This window comes from Paroedura picta, chromosome 3 (genome assembly GCF_049243985.1).
Source record: "Paroedura picta isolate Pp20150507F chromosome 3, Ppicta_v3.0, whole genome shotgun sequence".
In the NCBI taxonomy this organism is placed as follows: domain Eukaryota; kingdom Metazoa; phylum Chordata; class Lepidosauria; order Squamata; family Gekkonidae; genus Paroedura; species Paroedura picta.
This window is the reverse complement of record NC_135371.1, coordinates 122586013-122607939: the sequence shown is the minus strand read 5'-3', so window position 1 is coordinate 122607939 and position 21927 is coordinate 122586013. Positions and strand designations below refer to the sequence as shown.

Below are 21927 nucleotides of genomic sequence, written 5' to 3'. Positions count from 1 at the left end.
TGCTTACCTTCACAGCCCTTCACACATTAAGGCCCACTTATTTGAAAGTACTATGGCCTCTGTCAAGCCACACAGCAAGACACTCTGCCCAGTAACTCCAGCTGAATACAAGTGAGAACATCAGCCTATTTGGAAGTGACCTTTGCAGCAGCCCCTACAGTGTGCTTTCATTTTTAAGAGCACATGCAAGATGGAGCTTCCCCCCCCCATGAGCTATTAATGAGAGTAATTTGTGATTTCATTTGGCTTTTAACCTGGGTATTGTACATTTTGAACTGCTAGATTCCGTGTACTTTGCAAGTCTTCTTGTAGGAGAAAGTGCAAGATGCAAATATTCAAATAAATGTGATGGGAAACTGATCCAAAGTGAGTGCAAACAGACTGATGTGAGTTAGCAAATACTGTGTACACTATACCCAAGTTTCTTATGCCATTTTACCCACATTCAGTGGGCACAAAAAAAAAAATATCCAAGAGAGGTTTGAGTTATTCTGACTTTTATTTTGTTGCTTCTTAGTCCACACAGTTGGTATAAAATCAGAAAGGCAAAGCAAAATAATCATATCATAATGTCTGGAGTCTTAGCATCAAAGGGCACCACTTACATATCCTACATGCGGCTGCCAACAAGAGTTCATTGCCAGACACACTTCTGGAAGCACAGGAAAGGATTACAGAGGAGCTGGGGGGATCCTATGGGGTCTACAAGATTGCCTTACTTCCCTCCTGACAGTGAAGGAGGGGGAAAACATTTTGGTTATAAATGCTTTATTAAAAAAATAGTAGTAATTATAATAGCAACTTTCCTAAGTACAAAAGCAGTTATAGGCTATATATATTACACAGAATTATTTATCATTCCTGTTCCTTGGTTTATTCATAAAATTGTTATCTGACTTTCCAGTGCGTAAAGGTTAAATGGCTTAGCAGTATAAGGAATGGTAAATAGATAGCACCATTTCACAGATTTGGTATTCAATTTCATAGAGAAGTGGGGGGGAGGGTTGAGAGCTTACCATGTTTCATTCATTTCTTCTACTTTAGCTTATTCTTAAGTAAACGGAAGGAAAATTCTTTTTTGTAAGGTCATTGTCTACCATTCCCAACAGGCACGGCTGAAGACAGCCATTTGTGTTATAAACTGACTAGATCCTTCTCCCGCCCCCTTGTCCCACTCACTTTATTCTACCTCAGCCTCAGTGCTAGTCTTGGGTATTCTAGAACATGCTTAATTCACTGGGACAATGCATACAAACAACAGTAGATACAACTCCCCTCTGGGAGCATTTATTGATGAAGACCTTTACATCCTGCCCTTCTCCTGAGGAGCTATCATGAAGCTTGGCTTCCTCACCCCTGTCTGAGGCATCATCTACATTCCAATAGATATTCTTCCTCCTTCTACTTAAGATTTGCCTTTATCAGTTGTTCAGCAAGGACTAATGAGGGCATCAGCCACCATCAGTGCAGAAACAGTTTCTCCTGCCCATCTAAAGGACCAACTTCAATTTGTCCTTGGCTTGGGGCTGGCAGTGAAAAGCTCTGGAGGAGGGATCCATTTGCTTCCACAGCAGAAGAGGGCAAAAATTGACACACTAAATATATTGTTAGGAGTAAGAGGCACTTTCTTTAAGCTTAAACTTGGCGGCAGGTCAAACAAACAAAAGCAAACAATACTATGTACATATATGTAAAAAGTGTTATAAATAGGTTTTTCTTAAAACCATAGATACTATATACATCTTCAATGAACACAGTAACCCTTCTTTCAGTTTGGTTTCTTTTTTTCCTTGTTGGTTTACTTTTTTTTTGGTTAAATTCCATTTCTCATTTTCTAATTCTTGGACACCCCCTTGTCCCAAGTGCTCCATTCTCAGCAGCCTCACTTGACCTTTCATTCACGCTTCCTCAAGATGACATAAATCACCCCACTGATGAGGGCCAGTGGGAGGGCCACCCAGGCTAGGATGTATGCAAAGCCGAAGGAGAGCTTCTCTGAAGGGTGATGCCAATCTGTGTATCTCACTGTGAAGATGGCAGCACCACTCATCACACAAAGGCCTAGGAAGTAGAGGAGACAGAATGTAAGCAATAAATGCCATGAATGAAATGGAAGACAAATCTATGGGACCAAATATACAATCACTTCCTCTTCCCCATCCCAGTCCCAGGGCCAGTACTCATACAAAGAAAACCAAGCTCAGCAGTCATCGTCAAGAGATCATATTTGTAACATCAGGACCGCAGTGGAAATATCAGCTGTGAAAAGACAACTAAGTTTCCTTTAGGATCTATCCATCCATCAGTCCTGGTTTCCTCACTTAGGTTTCCTATGGTATAGAAAACCACAGACCTCCTGCAACATGCACTGTGACAATTTGTAAAGGATGCAATTGTAATAAAAAATGGCCTTGTTTGAATTGCAAAGAGGTTCAAGGTGCCCAGGAAAGAATCTGGACAGGCTCTCATTTGCTATTGAAAATAACTTTTCAGCAGGGATCACAATTTGGCTGGGCACTTACTCCTTAACTTACTTAGCATAATAATTAATCCTGCCTTGCTGGTAGGCATTAAACCAGGCTGCTGTCTCATTATTCCATCCTGCTGTCTCCACTGCCCTAAGCCCCAGTGATCAAAGTATGAACAGGTTGAGCCAGGCCCCCTATGCAGTAATGCCACTAAGCTCAGCTTTTTTTATTGTCAGATCAGCAATACCAGCTCTAGAACTGTTTCTTTTTTTAAGCCTAGCATCAGGGACTGCCAAGGATTACACAATGGACTCTTCTATTCACTGCCCAGAACAAGGCCTTTTCGTTGATCCCAGCAATTCCACAACCTGCTCAATGTGCCACCAGACTCAGCTCTGTTCCAAAGCCCTGCGACGTGCCTCAGGACCACCTACACCTAACCACAGTGATATTTGAGCTGTTCTTTCCTTCTACACTGCCTGCTTTGTTCACAGAAAGTGCAGGAGTGGGAATGTGTTGAATTCACAAGCTGCTGATGCAGCTCCCATTCTCTTGAAGCCAAGGAGAGGACACCCACAGCAACAGCAGAAGCCTACATGCTGGGAGCAAAAATGATTGTCTTCCAATATGGGTGGGATGGCAAAGGGTGCTGGGGTCATTCCACAAATCCCCTACAGTCACTAGATAAGAGGACATGAATAGTGTAGTTCAGGAGATGGGAAGAGCTGTTCCAGCTTGGAGATACCAGAAGGCTTTACTAGGCCTCAGCACAGGTAGGGGAAGAGATGAAGTCCCCACCCTGTGAAGGAATTTAACATAGATGGCTTGTGTTGTTTATCCTGCAAAGAAAACTTTAAAAGCCAGTTTCCAGAGATGATATCTGTAGTTATTCCCATGGCAGAACGCCCACTGTGGAAGCAAAGGCCACAGGGTTTAACTCTGACTTCAGAATAAGAGCTCTTGAGTACAGGTTTAGGAGGAGGAGGGCAGTGCAAAACAGCCATCTTACAAGAGACAATTGCTGTTCTATTCCAACCTGAAGGAAACAGACTAACTTTGAATTCTCTATCTTAACTACTATTCTCTATACCAGTGGTTCCCAAACTTATCTGGCCTACCGCCCCCTTTCCAGAAAAAAATATTACTCAGCGCCCTGGAAATTAATTTTTTGAATTTTAATCGTTATTCATCGCCCCCAAATGCATCTGTGGCCCATCGCCGCCCCCTTGGATCGCTGCAGCATCCACCAGGGGGCAGTAGCGCCCACTTTGGGAATCACTGCTCTACAAGATCATTTATCATCAACTTCCATTCTGAGTATATGTGTCCAGAAGCAAAAAGAAAAATCTCAGAGCTGCAAATCTTTCATTAAGATGAGATGTCAATAGGGAGACATGAATATGAGGCAGATATCTGAGAGTATTCAAGTTGGTTTCAATACTATTTGCAGATCTCAAACTTCCATATAAGTAAGTATGAACAACATAAAATCTGTCCTGTTGGATCAGACCAGTGGTCCATCTAGTCCCAGCACTAAGATGCACACAGTGACTAACCAGTTCCTCTGGAGGTCCAACTACAGGGTATAGAGGCTGAGGCCTACTACTCATTTTGTCTCATATCACTAATATATACTTCAACAAAAATTCAAATGAATTTGGACGACCCTGGCTAGTACTTGGATGGGAAACCTCCAAGGACTTGGGTGATACTTCCTCCAGCAAACTCAAAGGGTCATGATGCAGAGTCAGACAATTGCAAACCAGATCCAAACGTCCTGGCTGCCATTGCCTGGCTGCCAGACAATCCTTGGACCTCCTAGCTACACTATGCAGATGCCATACAATAAATAAATAAATAGCCTAGAAGCTGGGGGGGGGAGGAATATTTGTTAATTGCTTTGTTGGAAGGTGGGGAGATGTGGACGGACAACAGCCACAGACATAAAGCCTCCTCAGAATAGGCTTTACAGCTTCACTTAGAGTCTAGAGTTACAACAGAATCACAGAATAAGTTGATGAATGCTGGTCAGGGACATTTCAGCCCAGCAATATTATTGGTTCAATGGTTGGCAAGAGAGCAGAAAGTTACGTGTTCCAGTAATTTTCTGTTATTCACATTCCTGTGGTTTATTTTCATTCAAACTTATTTGTTCAAACTCATTTATGTGCTCTGTTGAAGATGTAATGATAGAAAGAAGGAACACAAATTTTGAAAACAGGTAAGTTTCTTAGATGCTGAACATCTCTAATGGAAGCTAGCAGCCTTTTATGGTAACTTCAAGAGTCAAAGACACCCATAGGGTGAGGCAAGTATTACCAGCCCAAGTTCTGCAGACCTCTGGGGGTCCAAGGGAGCTCCAGAAGGGGTTTGCAGCCTTTCCCCTCCTGCCTTAATGGACTCAACCACAAGCCAGGGAACCACTTACGTTCATCGTCCCTCATCGCTATTTCCGAGCGTGAGTTTTCTTGTGGTTTTTGTGCCTGGTTGTGGGCAGAGCCTGCATGCTTTCTCTCACCTTAAACCACCTCTTCTCTCCCCCCCACCCCTGTCCTCCTTGAGCCTACAAGACTCATGCTCCTTGGAGGATGTCCCTTTCCTGCCTTAAAAGTCTGCGAGTTCTCACAAGCAGGAAAGGAAGGGTGGGCTGGGCCCATGTGGGGAGGTCAGCTAAAGAAGGGACAGAGAAAGAGAGGTGGTGGCCCAAAGAATGAAACTGGTCTGTAACAGCCCTGTTGGCAGGGCCCTGCCTCCTCCTTCCTCCCCTCCAAGCATCATGAAGAGGTACAGGTGACTGTCACAAAGGGTACAGGTGGCTGTCACATCCAGTGACTTCCAGAGGGTGTGGCAGAGGATGTAGCCAGATGACATAACTCCTGGTGGAACTTGAAATCATACAGTTTATTTTTGGGGGCTCCTCCATGGTCAAAAGGTTGAAAAAGGATGGGATAAGGTAATAAAGTAATATTGCTTAATTGAGATTTTTAACAAGGCTTTTATAATTGATTCACAAGTGAGCATTTTATTACTGATGTTTGCAACACTGTTAATCTACTGATGTGCTGCAACTGAAATGTGAAAGGCTGGTATCACTTTGTAATTGTTATTACATGGGAAGAATGATATGTGCCTGTAAGTTACAATGCTTTGGCAGTAAACCTTGTTTTAGTGGAACTGGCATGCCGTCCCAGCAACATCTCTTTGCTGATTGCAATTCTCAATGATTTACTGCCAACTTGCATTTTTAAATTACCAACTCATTGTATATGTATTAGTACTGTTACTTTGTGATATGTGGATATGTGAATACCTTTAAAAGATTTCTCACTTAGTATTTAATGATTGGTGTCAGCACTTTGAAATAAATCTCTATAATGATGTAAATAGATTTGTATGTGCTACATCATCCAATGACACATCGTCTCCTCCCCACCTCTTAGAGGGCGGCTTGTAGAACAAGTTAAATTCAGGAGGAGAGTCTCTTTGGCTACCAAGCTCATCAACAGGCCTGGTGCTGTGCCAGGATAAATTCAGAAAAGGCAGGAGACTGATGACTGTCACAGTACATATGCTTTCCCCCATCCTCATGCGTATCTCACTTTATTTAAGGTGGGTTGACTGGAAATAGGTTCTAAACTCCCATAAGGAGCATACTTGACATCATGACACTGCACAGAATCAGCCATAAGGCCTCCTGTCCTCCTTCCAAGCTAGAGACTAGTACTTACCTCACACACAGCACTCACCAAATTTGGCATTCTCTAAAACCAAGGAAGTCCATGGCTACTACACAGAGGCAGGCAATGAGGAACTACCTCTGTCCATCTCTTGTATTCACAACTCTATGGGGCTGCCATAAGCCAGTTGTGATTTGACTGCATTTTCATCACCGATGAAGCATGGTTTTGAAGCTCCATTCTTTGGGATTTCTATTTAAATACTCTAAAATTAACTGTTCTTGTTGACAAATGATGCATTGATGCATGGGGCACATCTGGCTGTGAAAACCTAGTAGCTAACAGTTGGTTCTAGGCCTGGTGGTATAGATGAGGGAGTTTAATGTATAGTATTTAGCAAAGGAGAGGAAGGAGATGGAAAACACATTTGATTCCATAATACATACGATACGATACATAATACATGGAAAGAGTTTCCAATTAGATGAGAACAGTAATTCCTCACCTAGGATCAAGGTTTGTCAAATGGAATCCTCAGAAAGTAAAAAACAATTATAGAATTCAACAGTCCAGGATTCAGAAGCATGCTGGGCCTGCCCAGAGTTAATGTTCCTGTTCTTATAAGAGATCCATGTTAAGAGTGGGGGTTCTGTTTCAAACATATTCCCCACCTAAGTAGCTGACTGTGTCAGACTTGTCCTGTTTTTCATCATTAATCGATACTCCATCTCAGATGCTCTCTTCACTGTACTGCAAACCACACCCTTCTATTACTTACCAGCAAGAATCTGGAAAATGCCAGTAAGGTAGAACCGTCCACCCTTAGTTAGAGTGAAGAGCTGGCAGAAGAACAGGAACAAAGACAGAACACTGAAGATGATGGCCAGGATCATCAGGGCTTGGACAGACTGCAGCCATTCTGGAAAAAGGGAACAAGACATTAGGGCAATATTAACTAGTGACAACGTTGCAACGAGTATCTCTGTGTATGGGGTTTAACAGTTATTTCCTGTTCATCCTGCTGTTGTGATAGCAGAGAGGTCTACAGTCATATCAATACATCTTTTCCAGCTAGTATGTTTTAAACTCACTGCAGGTATCTGTAGTCAGAAATGTCAATGCAAGGATGAAGAAAATGAGCTGGAGGAGCTTCCAAACAAAGAGACATAGGTCTCTCTCAAAGAATCATAGAGCTGGAAGGGGCCACACAGGTCATCTAGTCCAATCCCATAATCAATGTAGGATCAGCCTAAAGCTTTCATAAGTACCTGTCCAGTTGCTCTTAAAAACCTCCTTAGGCAACTAATTCCACTGCTGAAATATGAAAACATTTTTCCTGATGTCTATCTGGTCCCATTCTACACATAGTTTAACCTCATTACTCTGGGACCTATTCTCTGCTGCACAAAAAATAAAACTGCTCCCTGCCCTTTTCTAAGTAACAACCTTTCAAATACTTAGAGAACAATCATGTCCCCTTCTCAACCTCCTCTTCTTCAGGCTGAACATTCCCAAGTCCCTCAGCCTTTCTTCATAGGGCTTGGTTCCCAGGCCCCAGATCATCTTCATCACTTTCCTCTGCTTCCTCTCAATTTTGTCCACAACCTTTTTGAAGTAAGGCTTCCAGAACTGCACACGGTACTCCAAGTGCAGACTGACCAATGCAGTATACAGCAGGACAATGACATCTTGTGATTTCAGTGTTGATACCTCTGTTGATACAGCCCAAGACTGCATTCACCTTTTTTACTGTTGCATCATACTGCAACAGTAGCTTACAGTTCACAAGTTCCCCAAGATCTCCTCTAAAGTAACGGGAATCTCTGCAGACATTCTTGCAAAGTCAGCTCAAGCCATACACAGAGGAACTTGTATATGAACCCAAACAACAGCTGTGCTCCTTTCTGTGGTTCCATGCAGCACCTTCACTGCCAAGCTGCTCACACCACCACTATCCACTGAGGCTGCCATCTCTGTCAGTTTTTAGGCCTATAAAATAGCTCTACTTCAGCAGGCCTGTAATTAAAGATGTCAGAACATTTAACTGCTACTTTCTTCAGGCTTTTGTTCTACGATATGGAGTCTGATAACACATTTTTCATTTTATGGCTTATTCCTGTGATTCTCATATGACTCAAAACTGTTCTTGAGCCAAATGGAAGGATGAAGTATAGATTTTTTAAAAAGTAAAACTTAAGTTCTTCACTTTTTCTTCTTTACTCTTACTTGTGAAATTGCAGCTCGGGCTTTGTAATAGTTGTATAATCTCCAGCCCAACCTTACTGGTAATTCCAGAAATCCAGTACTAGAATACAAATTACCCCAAGTTTGCTTACTAGTTCATGATTTTCTAGGACCCAGTAGTAAAGCTGCTATGAATAGCACTATTCCTGCCAGCCACGCTTGATATTTTCTATCAGGATGTTGTGACTCTTGCAATAGATAATAAAAATAATAGACTGACACTACACATCTTTCTTTTCCACAATAAACCCTAGCTTAATGTATCAGATGTGTGACAGACTTGGCCCATTCAACTAAGCAATATTCGGAGGGAGGGGAGGGAGAGGGAATCTGTTTTGTGCTGCAAGACATTTTGGCATTCTTTATTAATTTTTAGTATCTGCTGCTTGCTCTAGAGAATGGAAAAAAACTGTGCTTATTTAATAGTGGGCTAGAAAAACCTGAATAGCCCAGGCTAGCCCAATCTTGTCATACCCTCCTTTATCAAATCTTGTATATGATCTCTTAGCATCTGCAGATGGAAGAATTTAACCCTTTAATCCACTTAAATGTGATATAGTAGATTTAGGCATGGTGTTAATGGTAAAGAACTGTGCCTATCCCATAAGACTAAATTAATACAACTATACCTCTAAATAGACTTAATTTATGTGAAAGGAACTTTCTTCACACACAGAAACAAAATCACTTCCATAGCCCTTATTACTCCCATTCATTAATGCCACAACACCACCACAGCTTGGGGAAGAAGAGCACTGGCACCCCTTTACTTTACACCACTGAACCTCCACAATTCGGCAAGGCCTGCAAAATGGAGCTCTTCCACCAGGCATTTGCTTGAGGCTGACTGACTCAAAACATCTACAGGTCCCCATCCCCCCCGACTGAGAGCTCGAACCTACCGAGGGATTGTCAAAGTTGTTGAAATGCTGTTCTAGTTGGTACGCTATTGTTATTTGTTATATTGATACTGTTCTATGTAAATGTTCTACAATGTTTTATGTAAAAAATGCTTTAGGATGCTTTGGGCTAATCCTGCGTTGAGCAGGGAGTTGGACTAGATGGCCTGTATGGCCCCTTCCAACTCTATGATTCTAAACAGCCCAGAGCCATAGCGAAGGGCGGTAAAAAAAATCTAAATCCTTACCCATGGTTCCTCTATATATTTGTGAAACAGCCTGGGGTGGAATGTGTCCGGCTGTCCGTTGGAATAGGGCCAATTAGGGTGCAGCCAGCAAAACTGATTGGCCCTGCCCCTGCAGCTCCTGCCCTCTGTCCCTGGACTCTAGCCTATTTGCTCTCAGACACGCCTCAGTGCCTGGAGCCAGCAGCAGGTAAGAGAAGAGAGCCCTGGGCAAAGAGTCATGGTGTAGGTCCTGCTAACGAGGGCCTCTTGGCCTGCTGACTGCCTGCTAAGGAGGAAACATTTTTTGGAAACAGCCATGCATTCAAAGTGTAACAGGTAGTCCGGGAAGGGGCCTATGGCATAGCTATATCATGTCAATTGTAAAAGTGGCAGATTCTGGGACAAGAATAACAATTCCTAAGAAACTGATGCCAATTAGTGCTGGTAAACAGCAACAGCCCCAGGTTATGCTTGCTGTGTGGCATGGCTTAGTGACATCCATGTAAATCTTAGCAGGAAAACAAGACTATCTGGGAAAGACCTAATCTACTTCTACAGTAACTGAGACACCAGTAGGTCACCAACAACAAAAAAAGTGCATTAAAATAACCAGATACCCTATGTGACAATTTTTTCCTGTTCCCTTATGGGACCTTAGGAGAGGCACTTTACCACAGCTGTCAAAGTCAGGAGACTTATAAGATCAGTCAAAGCCATCCTTGAAGCCTGAGTCACCACCCGACTATTTACATGCCCAGTGGGTGGGTATGTGCCCTTGCAAAACAAGCACTACAATGAATACTAAAATACTATAACAGCACTACTTGGATGGAGGAACGGTTTACAAGTATATTTCTATATGGCACAGTTTACTGCCACTGGCACTGCCATCTAGTACCATTGACTAAATGGCCCAAAGAATTACCTCTCCTCTACCTTTTCTTAGCTACTAGAAAATTAGTAAGCTATGTGTCGTGACTTTGGAATATAATACCCTATCTTTATCCTTCATTCCAGCTCTTACTACTCTGTTGCCAAGATTTCTAGCATTTTGACAATCTGGCCTTCCTTCTAGTAAAGGCCCAGATGATTCCTTTGGATGGAGTCACATTCTGTAGTTTTGTTTATTTGCAGGAAAACCTGAAGAAGCCATATTCGCGAAACCATAGACACAAGAAGAGACTGTGCAAAGTCTCCACCCTGGCACCTGGACTTTCACTCTCAACATACCGATTTAATATTTTCTATTTTTCTGTTTTCAAGCAAAAAATACTAGCAATTTTTGAAAGCAGGCAGTTTTTAGAAACTGAATAAATATGTTATTTGTCTAATATTTATGTGGGTTCTTTTTCATGACCAGTTTTTAGAGATATTTTGCCGGCAGTATTTTATTTCTTATGCAGAAAGTTCAGTTCTCTTTATTATAATCTGAGTAAAAGCATTACTATCTATTAATGTAGTAGAGCACCTGGATCTAGACATAGTGAGAGACAGCACTTGGGTTATTTGAACCATGGGTCCAGCTTGCTATGCCCCCCCCCCCCACAAATATCCAGAAAAACTCATCTACCTCACACACACATACTACTCCATTCACACTTCTTTGTTGTGATATCATAAAGCATTTATTATTTTTAACTGGGGTAGAAGTGTCTCATTTTAGATATACATAATACATTCTGAAGAGCAGCAGACATCAAGGGTGCTGTGAATTACACCACAAATGTGTTTGACAGTCAAACTTAGTCATGTTCGAAGGTGATAGACATAATCTGATCACCCAGCCTGTCCTGTTCACATGAATGTGACAAATGCCAACTGATTGGGCTTCTGCAAAACTGCACATGTGAAAAGACACTGTTGATTCAACCCAATTAACAGCCACTCTCTTCGCTAGGGACTATTTAAACAAACACTGAAGTGTAGGATTTAAACCACAGCATTTACTGATGACAAATTAATATGATTGTTGACTGATTTATTTAAATAATTGCCTGCTGAGCAGAGCAGTTATTCTGCAAGAACAGAAGGGAGGTTGCAGAACTCTATCAGACTGCGTGACTATGTATGAATGCACACACATACATCTAATTATGCTGTGCTGAATGGTTAAAGAGGAATACAGTGTATCAGCTTGCCAAACAGCCATGAATGATGGAGGAATAGTCAAACCGGTCATGAAATTAAAAAAAAAAAAATCAGCTGATGAACTGGACAGGAGGTGAACCTGAGAGCATCACTTGTATGGAACAGCCTGTTTGATTACAAAAACATCCCAGGAAATCTGGGCAATTTATTCTAGCTGTTTATTTGTCAAAAAATAAGAATAAAAAGAGGGATTGCACTAGCACCATAAAACCCCCCATAAATGCATGGGAAACTGCTCCATACAAAATGCATGCCATACAGAAAATCCATATAGAGCTGTGGTGTTTAAACATCTTTAAACCCTTTAAACATCTTTAAATAAAAGAGTAAGGCCTCTGTGGGAGGAGTTAGGGCGGGACCCGTCCGGGATAAAAACTCGGAGAGGGCCAATCAGGAGCCGCGAAGCGGCTCCTGATTGGCCCTCTCCGAGAGCCACTCGGGCCAAGTGGCCAATTGGGAGGCGCGCACAGTGCGCCTCCCTATTGGCCACTTGGCCTGCCCCGGACTCCTCACACACGGACTCCTCACACAGGAGCACGCACCTCAGGTACGTGCGACCCGCCGTTCTGCCAGGCCCGGACACCCCTTTGCGGCAGCGAAGGAGTGCCCAGGCCCGGCAGAAGCCTTGCCTCCCCAGCCCCGCTGTTCTGCCGGCTTCTGCAGAGCCGGGGCGCTCCTTCGCGGCAGCGAAGGAGCGCCCGGGGCCGGCAGAAGCCGCTCCTGCCCAGCCCCGCTGCATTTCGCCTAGCACCCGCTGCATTTTGGCAGCAGCGGGCTTATTTACTAGTCTCTAGAATAATCTGGTATAATCATTAATTTTCTAACTCCTACCCCATGTACCAGGAAAGCACACTACACAGGATCCTCTCAGTATGCATGGTTACCATGTTCTGTGAAAGGAGCAATCAGGATCCCAGATTTGTGGTGGGCATACTGAAGCTTGAACATATGTACATTGCCCTATTCAAGAAAGGATTGTATCAGAAGGACTGCAAACAGTCTGCTCTTCCAAAACACAAGGCAAGATTGTCAAAAGTAACAACTGAACAGGACTAATGGCTGGCTGAATGTGCAGATCAGATTTGTTCTGAATTAATGCCTGTTGCTTCCTCTATCTTCCTTGAATTTTTTTATAGTACTACGTGCAGGATAAGTGTAAATGTTACAAAAACAAGAGCCTGAACCTGTTTTGGTGGCCAGTTGTAATCTCCACACATGTACATATTCTTTTCTAGCATTTCAATTTCATTAATCAGATAAAGCTTTCTGTCACAAGGAATACAGTTTATACTGTATTCCAGGGAAGATTCAAATGAGTAGCCATGTTGGTCTGAAGTAGCAAAATAAAATCAGAGTGCAAGCTCACGCCTTGAATAAATCTTTCTTGGTCTTAAAGGTGCTACTGGTTTTATTGTATCTGATTTTATTGTATTCCAGGAAGTTGATCCAAAAGTGTAATTAACTGTTCAGCCATTCTCCCAATTTCTGAGCAGTTCAGCTCAACAAAATAAGCCACCTCACCTCCTGTAGTTAAAGATTTCACCAGATTTCATACATGACTGTATGTCTTGCAAGTTGAGTGCTATTTCACTAAGCATTGATTATATAGTTTTAATGGACACTAATTGCTACTTCTTTCATGTGTTCAGAATGTTGTCTTTTCCTTTATGCATGATAACATCTCCAGCCTTCCTGTAGCAGCCCTTTTTAGTGAACAGGAACAGCTTTTGTTCTACTGTTAATCACTCAATACATTGAGATAGCAGAGGGAGAGCTTGTTTCTGGTAGCATGTTTGATTAATTAGAAGCTCTGCGTCAAAAGGACATCCCCAGCAGCTTCCTGCCCATAAAATTAAATTTCAAAGAAGATAGGCCTTTCACATACAGATACATGATTCAGCTCTCCCTGTGTGGTTGCATTGTTCACATTCAGCCCTCAAATAGAACCATCACAAAGAAAAGTAGTTCCAAGATGGCTGCTTATAAAGAACCCTTGAACCTCAAGGGCAGGCAAGTAGTCTGAGCCCAGGGGTCCTTGCTTCATAACAGACTAAAAAAAATTAAATTTCCACAGATGAAGGTTGACATTTTAGGCCACAGTACTGTTTAAAGAGGACTATCAAGAGCTGCACAACTAGCTCATGGGTTAAAAAGAAGGCCGTGTGTGTTGCTTTCAGTTCCTTCATTGTTGTATATTTATCATTATTAGGAATATTTATTATTATAAAGAATGCAGCCCAGGCAGGCACAAGATGTTGAAGACTTACCAGAGTAAGCAAAAATAGCATCCTCCACAACACAAGTCAATTGTCAGAGGAATGGCAAGGCCTCAGCAGGTACTTCTCCTGCAGCTCTAGTTCATCATTTCCCTCCATGAAGTAGCTGAGAGAGAGCACTTATGCTTTGAACATACATAGTTTTTACTTCAAGCTCTAATTAACAATGAAGCTTGAGTAGAAGGGCTTGCAGAGAACTCCACCCAGGACCTCTGAGCCTGTGTTACAGCACAGTCCAATGATCTGAGTTGCCTTCATATGTGAAGGTAGCTTCACGTGTGAAAGTATTAGGAGAAAGACTGAAAAATAAAGGAGAGCTGCATAATTTTTAAAAACTTCCATGCAAGCAAATGAGTTACTGTATTACAACATGAGCTAAAAATAAAGAACCCAAATAAACCAATATCATTCCGTGCTGTCACATGACACTGAATCTATTCATCTAATCAAAGGACTACACATTCATGTTTTGAATTTCACATGCACTAAGCACTGACTTCTGAATCCAGTATTTAAAAGCAAAGTCTCATAATAAATAAGTCTTATTTAGAATGTGAGAGGAGAACCCTGAGCTCCTTAGAGCAAGTGCAGGATAAATATGTAAGAGAAAGAGACCCTGTAAGCAAACAGCTTTGGTTGTTAAGCCATATAAATGCAGGAAAGGGTAATATACTCCTGGGCTGAAGAAGTGAGTGCCAGAGCAAAAGAATAATGGTAATTTAAAAAATTAAGAGGAGAGAGCATAGGGCAATGGAGGCCATGTTGGTTGGAAATAATATAATGTATTTATTATGGTATTTATACCATGCTTTTCTGTTGAAGCTGGCTCTTCCAGACTCTAGTCCAATACTCTATTATGTCATAGCCATGGTGGATAGTAAATGTCAATATTTGTGGGTGTCTAAGAAATATGCCATCAGTATATGGAATGAGGGTGCCACATGTGAAAAGTAAGTGACACCTGGGAAGCTAAACAAAAAACCTTAATAAAATTTCACATAACATCTACCACTGTGGTGAACCCTAATTCATTTGTGCTGTTGAGAATAAGAAAAAACCCCACATTGCTGTACCTAAAGAAACTAATTCAAACAATAATTTAGCCACACATGGCAATGCTACTAGTCTTCCTGTGCATCATTCCCAGTCATTCCTGGCCCTTGGGAAGCACATCTGGCCTTGACCAGGGCCAGGGCCCTACCTGGTGGAATGAGCTCCTGAAGGAGCTATAGGCCCTGCGGGACCTTTCGGTATTCTGCAGGGCCTGCAAGATGGAGCTCTTCTGCCAGGCTTATGGTTGAGGCCAGTGTGCTAAGGAAGATTTGTTTGACCCCCCTCAGGACAAAGACATCACTATCTGAATGATGAACTTGGGGTTATCTGCCCTTCTTTGCCCTCTCTATGGGGACAGAATTGGGAATTCAATGGTTTTGCCGCATCTTGTTGTTCTTATCTGATGTATTTTTTGTTTGTGGTTTTAAGGGGTATTTTACTGGGGTTTTTATACAGACATTTGTAACCCACCATGAGCCGTTTGGGAGTGGTGGGTAAGAAGTCCAATCCATCCATCAATCTATCTATCAATCAATCAATCTGCATTCATGAAAAATTCTCAGCATAAAACTGCAGCTCCCACTTTGTGTCTCATATTAACAATTACCAAAGCACAATGTACAGTTATACCAATCTAAATTGATCAACAGACTTACCCAGAAATAACTCAAGCCAGACTTGCACTGTAAAATCTCCTAAGGAGAATACATGCTCAACACTGCTAAACAGGAAGAAAAATTACACAAATTATTCCTTTACAGGATGCAATTCCATCAAACCAAGAGTCATTCTTTGTAGTCCGAAGGAATGTCACAAGGAGGCCTCAGAGTAAATCCTGCATATCAAGAGCATCTGGCTGTAGCTGGTGAATGGCTATGGAGGAATCAAAGAATCAGAATTCGAAGGGACCTCCTGGATCATCTAGTCCAAACCCCTGCACTATGCAGGACACTCACAACTAGGTTTGGGAGCTTCCAGCCTGAAGCAGGCAGCGCTGTGGCACAGGGGGGAGGGGTGGTGCTGGTGCGCCAATCAGTGGCTGCACGCAGGTGGCTGAAGCGCCCAACCCTACTCACAACCCTATCACTCATCCACTGTAACCTGCCACCCCCTTGAACCTTCACAGAATCAGCCTCAGATGGCTATCCAGCCTGTTTTAAAATTTCCAAAGACGGAGAACCCACCACCTCCCGAGGAAGCCTGTTCCACTGAGAAACCACTCTGTCAGGAACTTCTTCCGGATGTTTAGACATAATTTCTTTTGAATTAATTTCAGCCCATTGGTTCTGGTCCGTCTCTCCGGGGCAAGAGAGAACAACTCTGCTTCATCCTCTATGACACCCTTTTAAATACTTGAAGATGGTTATCAAATCCCCTCTTAGTCATCTCCTTTCCAGGCTAAACAGACCAAGCTCCCCCAACCTTTCTTCAATCATCTTGGTCTCCAAACCCCTCACTGTCTATCTTTGTTGCCCTCCTCTGGACACGCTCCAGTATGTCAACATCCCTCTTCAACTGTGGTGCCCAAAACTGAACACAGTACTCCAAGTGAGGCCGAACCAGAGCAGAGTAAAGCAGTACTATCACCTCCCATGAGCTGGACACGATGCTCTGTTTGATAGCCCAAAATCCCATTTGCCTTTTTAGCCATCGAGTCACACTGCTGACTCATGTTCAATGCAAGGTGTCAATGCAAGATGAACCAAGTTGCAAGTCTAAGGACTATACCAACTACAAGTAGTGAACTGCATCTCTCAGTTACTGCATCTGAGGAGGTGTGTGTGCTCATGAAAGCTCATACCTTGAATAAAAGTTTGTTGGTCTTAAGGGTGCCACTGGACTCTAAATTTGATCTGCACCTCTCAGTGTTCTTCCATAAATCCTGCACAGAGAACTTAGAATGGCAGAGAGTGTTGCTTTCAGCAAACCCTTGAGGTGCTGGTTATGGCACTGTTACTGAGACTCTATGCTCCCCTAAGGAACACCCGATTCCCTTTGCACCAATGCAAGTCCTTCAGCACCAGAAGCTGCCTTTGTATCTGAACACAAGCAGCAACTGGCTGTCCTTCGCTTTGGAGGACTGAGTTTAAGTACCTTCCAATAGTGATGTAAGACTTTTGTTATCTAAGCATGCTGAGAATAGGTAGGGGAGGTATTTTAATGGCCCATCTGAATCTGTATTTTTAGCGTACTTGATTTTGCCAGATATTTGTACATTGGTTGTCATGAGTTCTAAGCGAGAGGTGTGGCATTTTTTAATCTCATGAAATAAGTGGGCTATATTTTGTCCCATTTGATATCTTGCAGGACCAGGCTCTTTTTGACAGATTGCATACCCATCCTGTAAGGGGACGTGCTCACAGGAAATTAACAGACTTAACTGACAAGAACTCTTGGCTAGTGGGGGAAGAAGGAAGCTCAAAATCAAGATCCATCTATTAAAAGAATGTATGGCAGTTCCCCATGTATTTTCACACAATGTTCTGTCAACGCAAAAAGCCTCAACATAGGCAGTACGCCTTAAGCAGAATCAAGTCATTGATGTACCTGGTTCAGAACTATTTTGTCTTGACTGGCAACAGCTCTCCAGAATCTCAGAACGGGAGATTTTTCCCAGAAACTTTTAATTAGCAATACCATGGATGGAACTTGATAGTTCTCACATGCAAAGTATGTAATCTACTCCTGAGCCTTTCCCTCCCCTAAAGCTCTGCAAGACTGCAAAGGCTTGGAGCTGGGCATGCAGATGCTTCACTTGTTTCCACATGCTCTCTGCCTGATCCGTTCCCCTTCAAGTAAGATAAGCACTCTCCGGAGAACATCCCAAGGAGATGCTTGACATTCCTAACTTTATCTATGCCATCCAGTGCCTCTTGGACCTTAGGACAATCCTTTAGGGTATCCCTATGATCATTTAAGAATGAATAATTCATGGCACTTACAATCCTGCCCTGCTTCATTTATAGACCTAACCACTCTTTTCCTGGCTCTGCTCCCAACTATTCAGCAAGAACCTAACATACAGACTCTGAACAGCTGGAGCCTTTCCTGTAGTGGAGGTATAGTGAGAAGACCTTCAGTTGCTCAGTTTATGTTTATCAAGCTGCTAGAGGAAAAAACAGCAGAGCCAATAAAAAGGTGGCAAATCAACTTTATTTTTTAAGCAGGCTACACTATGAAATTGCCATGTACCTGATCTACAAAAGTTGCTACTGTATAATGAAGAACCTTTAACTAAAACATATTGCCCAATGGAGTCTCAAGGCAGCTTACAATTGCCTTTTTCCCCTCTCCCCACACAAGACACCTTGCGAGGGAAGTGGGACTGAGAGCTCTGAGAGAACTGCTGTAAGAACAGATTTATCAGGTCTGTGACAAGCCCAAGGTCACCCATCTGGCTGCATGTGGAGGAGCAGGGAATCAAATGCAGCTCACCAGACTAGAAACTGCTGCTCTTAACTACTACACCAAGAATTAGGTGCAGGGGATATAACTGCTAGCATATGTAACAGCTGTTTGGTGTAGTGGTTAGGAGTGCGGACTTCTAATCTGGCAAGCCTGGTTCAATTCTGAACTCCCCACATGCAGCCAGCTCGATGACCTTGGGCTTGCCACAGCACTGATAAAGCTGTTCTGACTGAGCAGTAATATCAGGGCTCTCTCAGCCTCACCCACCTCACAGGGTGTCTGTTGTGGGGAGAGGAAAGCGAAGGTGACTGTAAAGCCGCTTTGAGCCTCCTTCGGGTAGAGAAAAGCGGCATATAAGAACCAACTCTTCTTCTTCCCCTTCAAGACAGTGATCCCCAATACAGTGCCCATGGGTGCCATGTAGGGTTGCTAATTTTTAGAATACTCCTTCCAGCTAATCCTTAAATATCAGATATTCCTATTGCTTATTTCTATGACTTAGATCCCTTATTAAAAGGACAGGGTTTCCCCCTATGAGGCTGGTAACCATAGAGCTATGGTACCCACTGAGGTATTCCATGTTGCCCTCTTCCTTCTTCCCCAAGAACACAATCCTGAAACTTTCCCACCTCACTGGAGGAAAGGGTATGTCAGAAAGACCAGAAAGCATAATCTCTATGACTTCAGAGCACCCCCATTTATAAACTTTTCTCTGTTACAGAAAGAGACTTTAGCTTGGCAGTTATTTTGTGCTGGTGTTATGGTAGTCAAATGCCAAGGGGGCGGGGAATGTCCAGTCCCTTTGACAGAGGCTTAATCAGATGTTATATACCTCCAGGTCATGAAATATACATTTTTAAATATTTAGCCTCTGATGAAGGGACAGGACATTTTTCTCTAGGCCAGAGGGCAACCTTAGTTACATTGTAGTTACTGGAAGTGTCTTCTCCATGACCTCAAAACCAACACAACCCACAATAGAAATGGGATACCTCCCTCCCCTAGCCTGCATCCTTGGATCACATAAGTTGAGTTGGGCCCATTCTTCCAGTTAGGGCTACTTCCTTAGCTGGCCAATCAATATGCACTAATTACAAGTTCAAATGATGGACTCAAAGTTTGACTTGTGTTGCCAGGCAGTGTTCATGTAACCTCATTCTCAAGAATCCAGGACTGAATCCCACTTGTACATCAAAAGATTATTATTAGATTTTCCACTGAAGCAGCACTACTGAACAAGGGGAAATAAGGATCCAAAAGCCCACGGAATTACAGGATCTTGGTCATGACTAATTAACATTTTTCAAATGACGTTTCAGGGATGGGACTGTTTTCCTTCTTTCTCCATTTCATTACGATGCAGTGTGCTTTTCACTCAATAAAACCAAACCCTGGAAGCTGTTGTGAATCCTGTTTGCCTAAGACCCTGAGACTAAGGATGCCATTTCAAAAAATGTAACCCTAATCCTGCCGCTTTAACCACAATCTGAGATTTCAGAAGGAAAGCTAATTGAGATATGCTAGGATTGCCAACTTCTCCCCCACCCCAAATAGGACTTCTGTATGTCTAAATATTTGCATACAGAACCAGTGAAAAATTTCCTGACAGTCCAGTAGTGGGACAGCCTTGACCTTTCAATCCACTATTAAGAACACAGGAAGCCTGCTGGGGTGAAAGAAAATTATCAATCCATTCAAGGCAGCAAATGATCCTCTTGGTGTCCAGCTTTCTTTTAATAAGCCCATCACACTTATGTACTGGGACACAAAGCACTTAAGAGGTGCTTTGGTCATAAAAATGAAGAGCAATAGTACATAGCATTACTGAACACAAATCATACTTCCTATTAAGGTTGATGGCATTCTTGGTTATGAATGGAGGTCTATGTGATCCAATAGGGAAAATGTCTGCTCCTGTGGAAATAATCAACTGAAGCTATTAGTGGCATGGAGATAAATAATATCACCTGTTGAGTAACAGTCCATTAAGCCTCTATTAAAGACACTGGATTCCTTTGTCTCCAGGCAACTGACAACCCTAAATTTCACACCTCTGCTATGAGCAAACCCCACTGTAGTTGAGGAGGAACAATGACAGCTGTGACCTAATGCGGGATAAAGCCAGTACAGCTAGTCCCACCTCCTTTTACACCTGAATCTGCTATTAGTTTATTAATCTTTTCCCTCAACATGGCTGATTTTTCTGACAAAGTCCTACAGAAAAACATGGGAGTAAAACAAAGAATCAGATCCATCAAGTCACATTTTCAAAGCCTCTTGAATTATAAAAGTGCTTCAGTTGACAGCTGTCTTCTAGGCTTATGGCTTTGAAATATGAAGCTTTAAAAACTGTGGACTTTATTTAGAGTTCTGAGAGAATCAGCTTGGTGTAGTGGTTAGGAGGGCTGGTTTCTAATCTGATTCCCCGCTTCCCCACATGCAGCCAGCTGGGTGATCTTGGGCTTTCCACAGCACTGATAAAGCTGTTCTGGCCGAGCAGTGTATTAGGGCTCTCAGCCTCAAGGGGTTTCTGTTGTGGGGAGAGGAGGGGGAAGGGGATTGTAAGCTGCTTTGAGACTCCTGCTTCTTCTTCGTATGGCCCGGGGGGGGGGGTAGTCTTTTGCTGAGGGACATCCCACTGCTGCCCCTGCTCCACTTGCTTTCCCGCCAGTGCCCTTGACTTCCCGCTGCCCGCTGGGGGGCGCTGCCAGCAGCAACTGCGCAATGCCACGCCGGAGAGCACCCAGGGGTTGGGGACCATTGTTCTAGACTACACAGAATAGTTCCCAAGAGAAAATGGAGCTTTGGAGGTAGCTCCTTCATCTTCCCAGACTCTATCCCCCCATGCTAATCAATTTTATACATAAAAAATCCAACCTAGTTGGAGACTTCGCTTCCCCTGTTTATATATGCTACATCTCACCTACCTACTCGCAAACTATGGGATACAAGGTTGCCAACTGCCTGCAGGAAAAAATGCTCTCTCCTTAACAGAGCCTTAAGAGCATGATATTTACCACATGCCATAACTAGTGTCAGCTACCAGTTTCCGCACATGAAGCCTCTATTAAAGGGATATTCCCCCCCCCCCAGGCCTATTGGGAAATGAATAGAAATGTATTACAAGAGGGCAACCTTTTGGAGTCTGAAGGCCAATTTTCTTAAATTGCCTGGGGGATACATATGACTATTCCCACCTTCTCTACTGACTAGTGGTAGGAGATGTTAAGGGAAACCTCAGAAAAGCAACTGCTGTAAATGAGGATGGGAGGGACAGGCCTTTACCTTCACAGGGTCATGAAGAAGACCCTCATATTTTTAATATTTTATATTTTAATGTTCTAACATATTGATTTAATATAGTAACTTTGATATTTGTTAGTTTCATGTTTAAAGTTTAGTTAATTTAGTTGCTAATTTTAAGTTTACTATACATGGAAATTTCATATGTATTTTACAATTTCTTAATCTGCTCTGAGTTTAAGACAAGGCAGAATATGAATTGCTAAATAAATAAGCTTGTGGCC

General features: G+C 42.7%; 1 protein-coding gene across 4 annotated transcripts in view; it reads right to left on the bottom strand.

Moving 5' to 3' along the window:
* Positions 1 to 480: 480 nt before the first annotated feature.
* The window catches only part of PMP22 (peripheral myelin protein 22), a 35606-nt gene continuing 14159 nt past the window's right edge, over positions 481 to 21927 (bottom strand). For all 4 annotated transcript variants that reach the window (XM_077327549.1, XM_077327550.1, XM_077327548.1 and 1 more), the window contains exons 4-5: positions 6924 to 7064; positions 481 to 2061 (exon numbers count right to left, since the gene is read on the bottom strand). In XM_077327549.1, coding sequence (XP_077183664.1) covers positions 1895 to 2061; positions 6924 to 7064 — 308 coding nt within the window. In that variant the 3' untranslated portion in view covers positions 481 to 1894. The remainder of the gene's footprint in view (positions 2062 to 6923; positions 7065 to 21927) is intronic.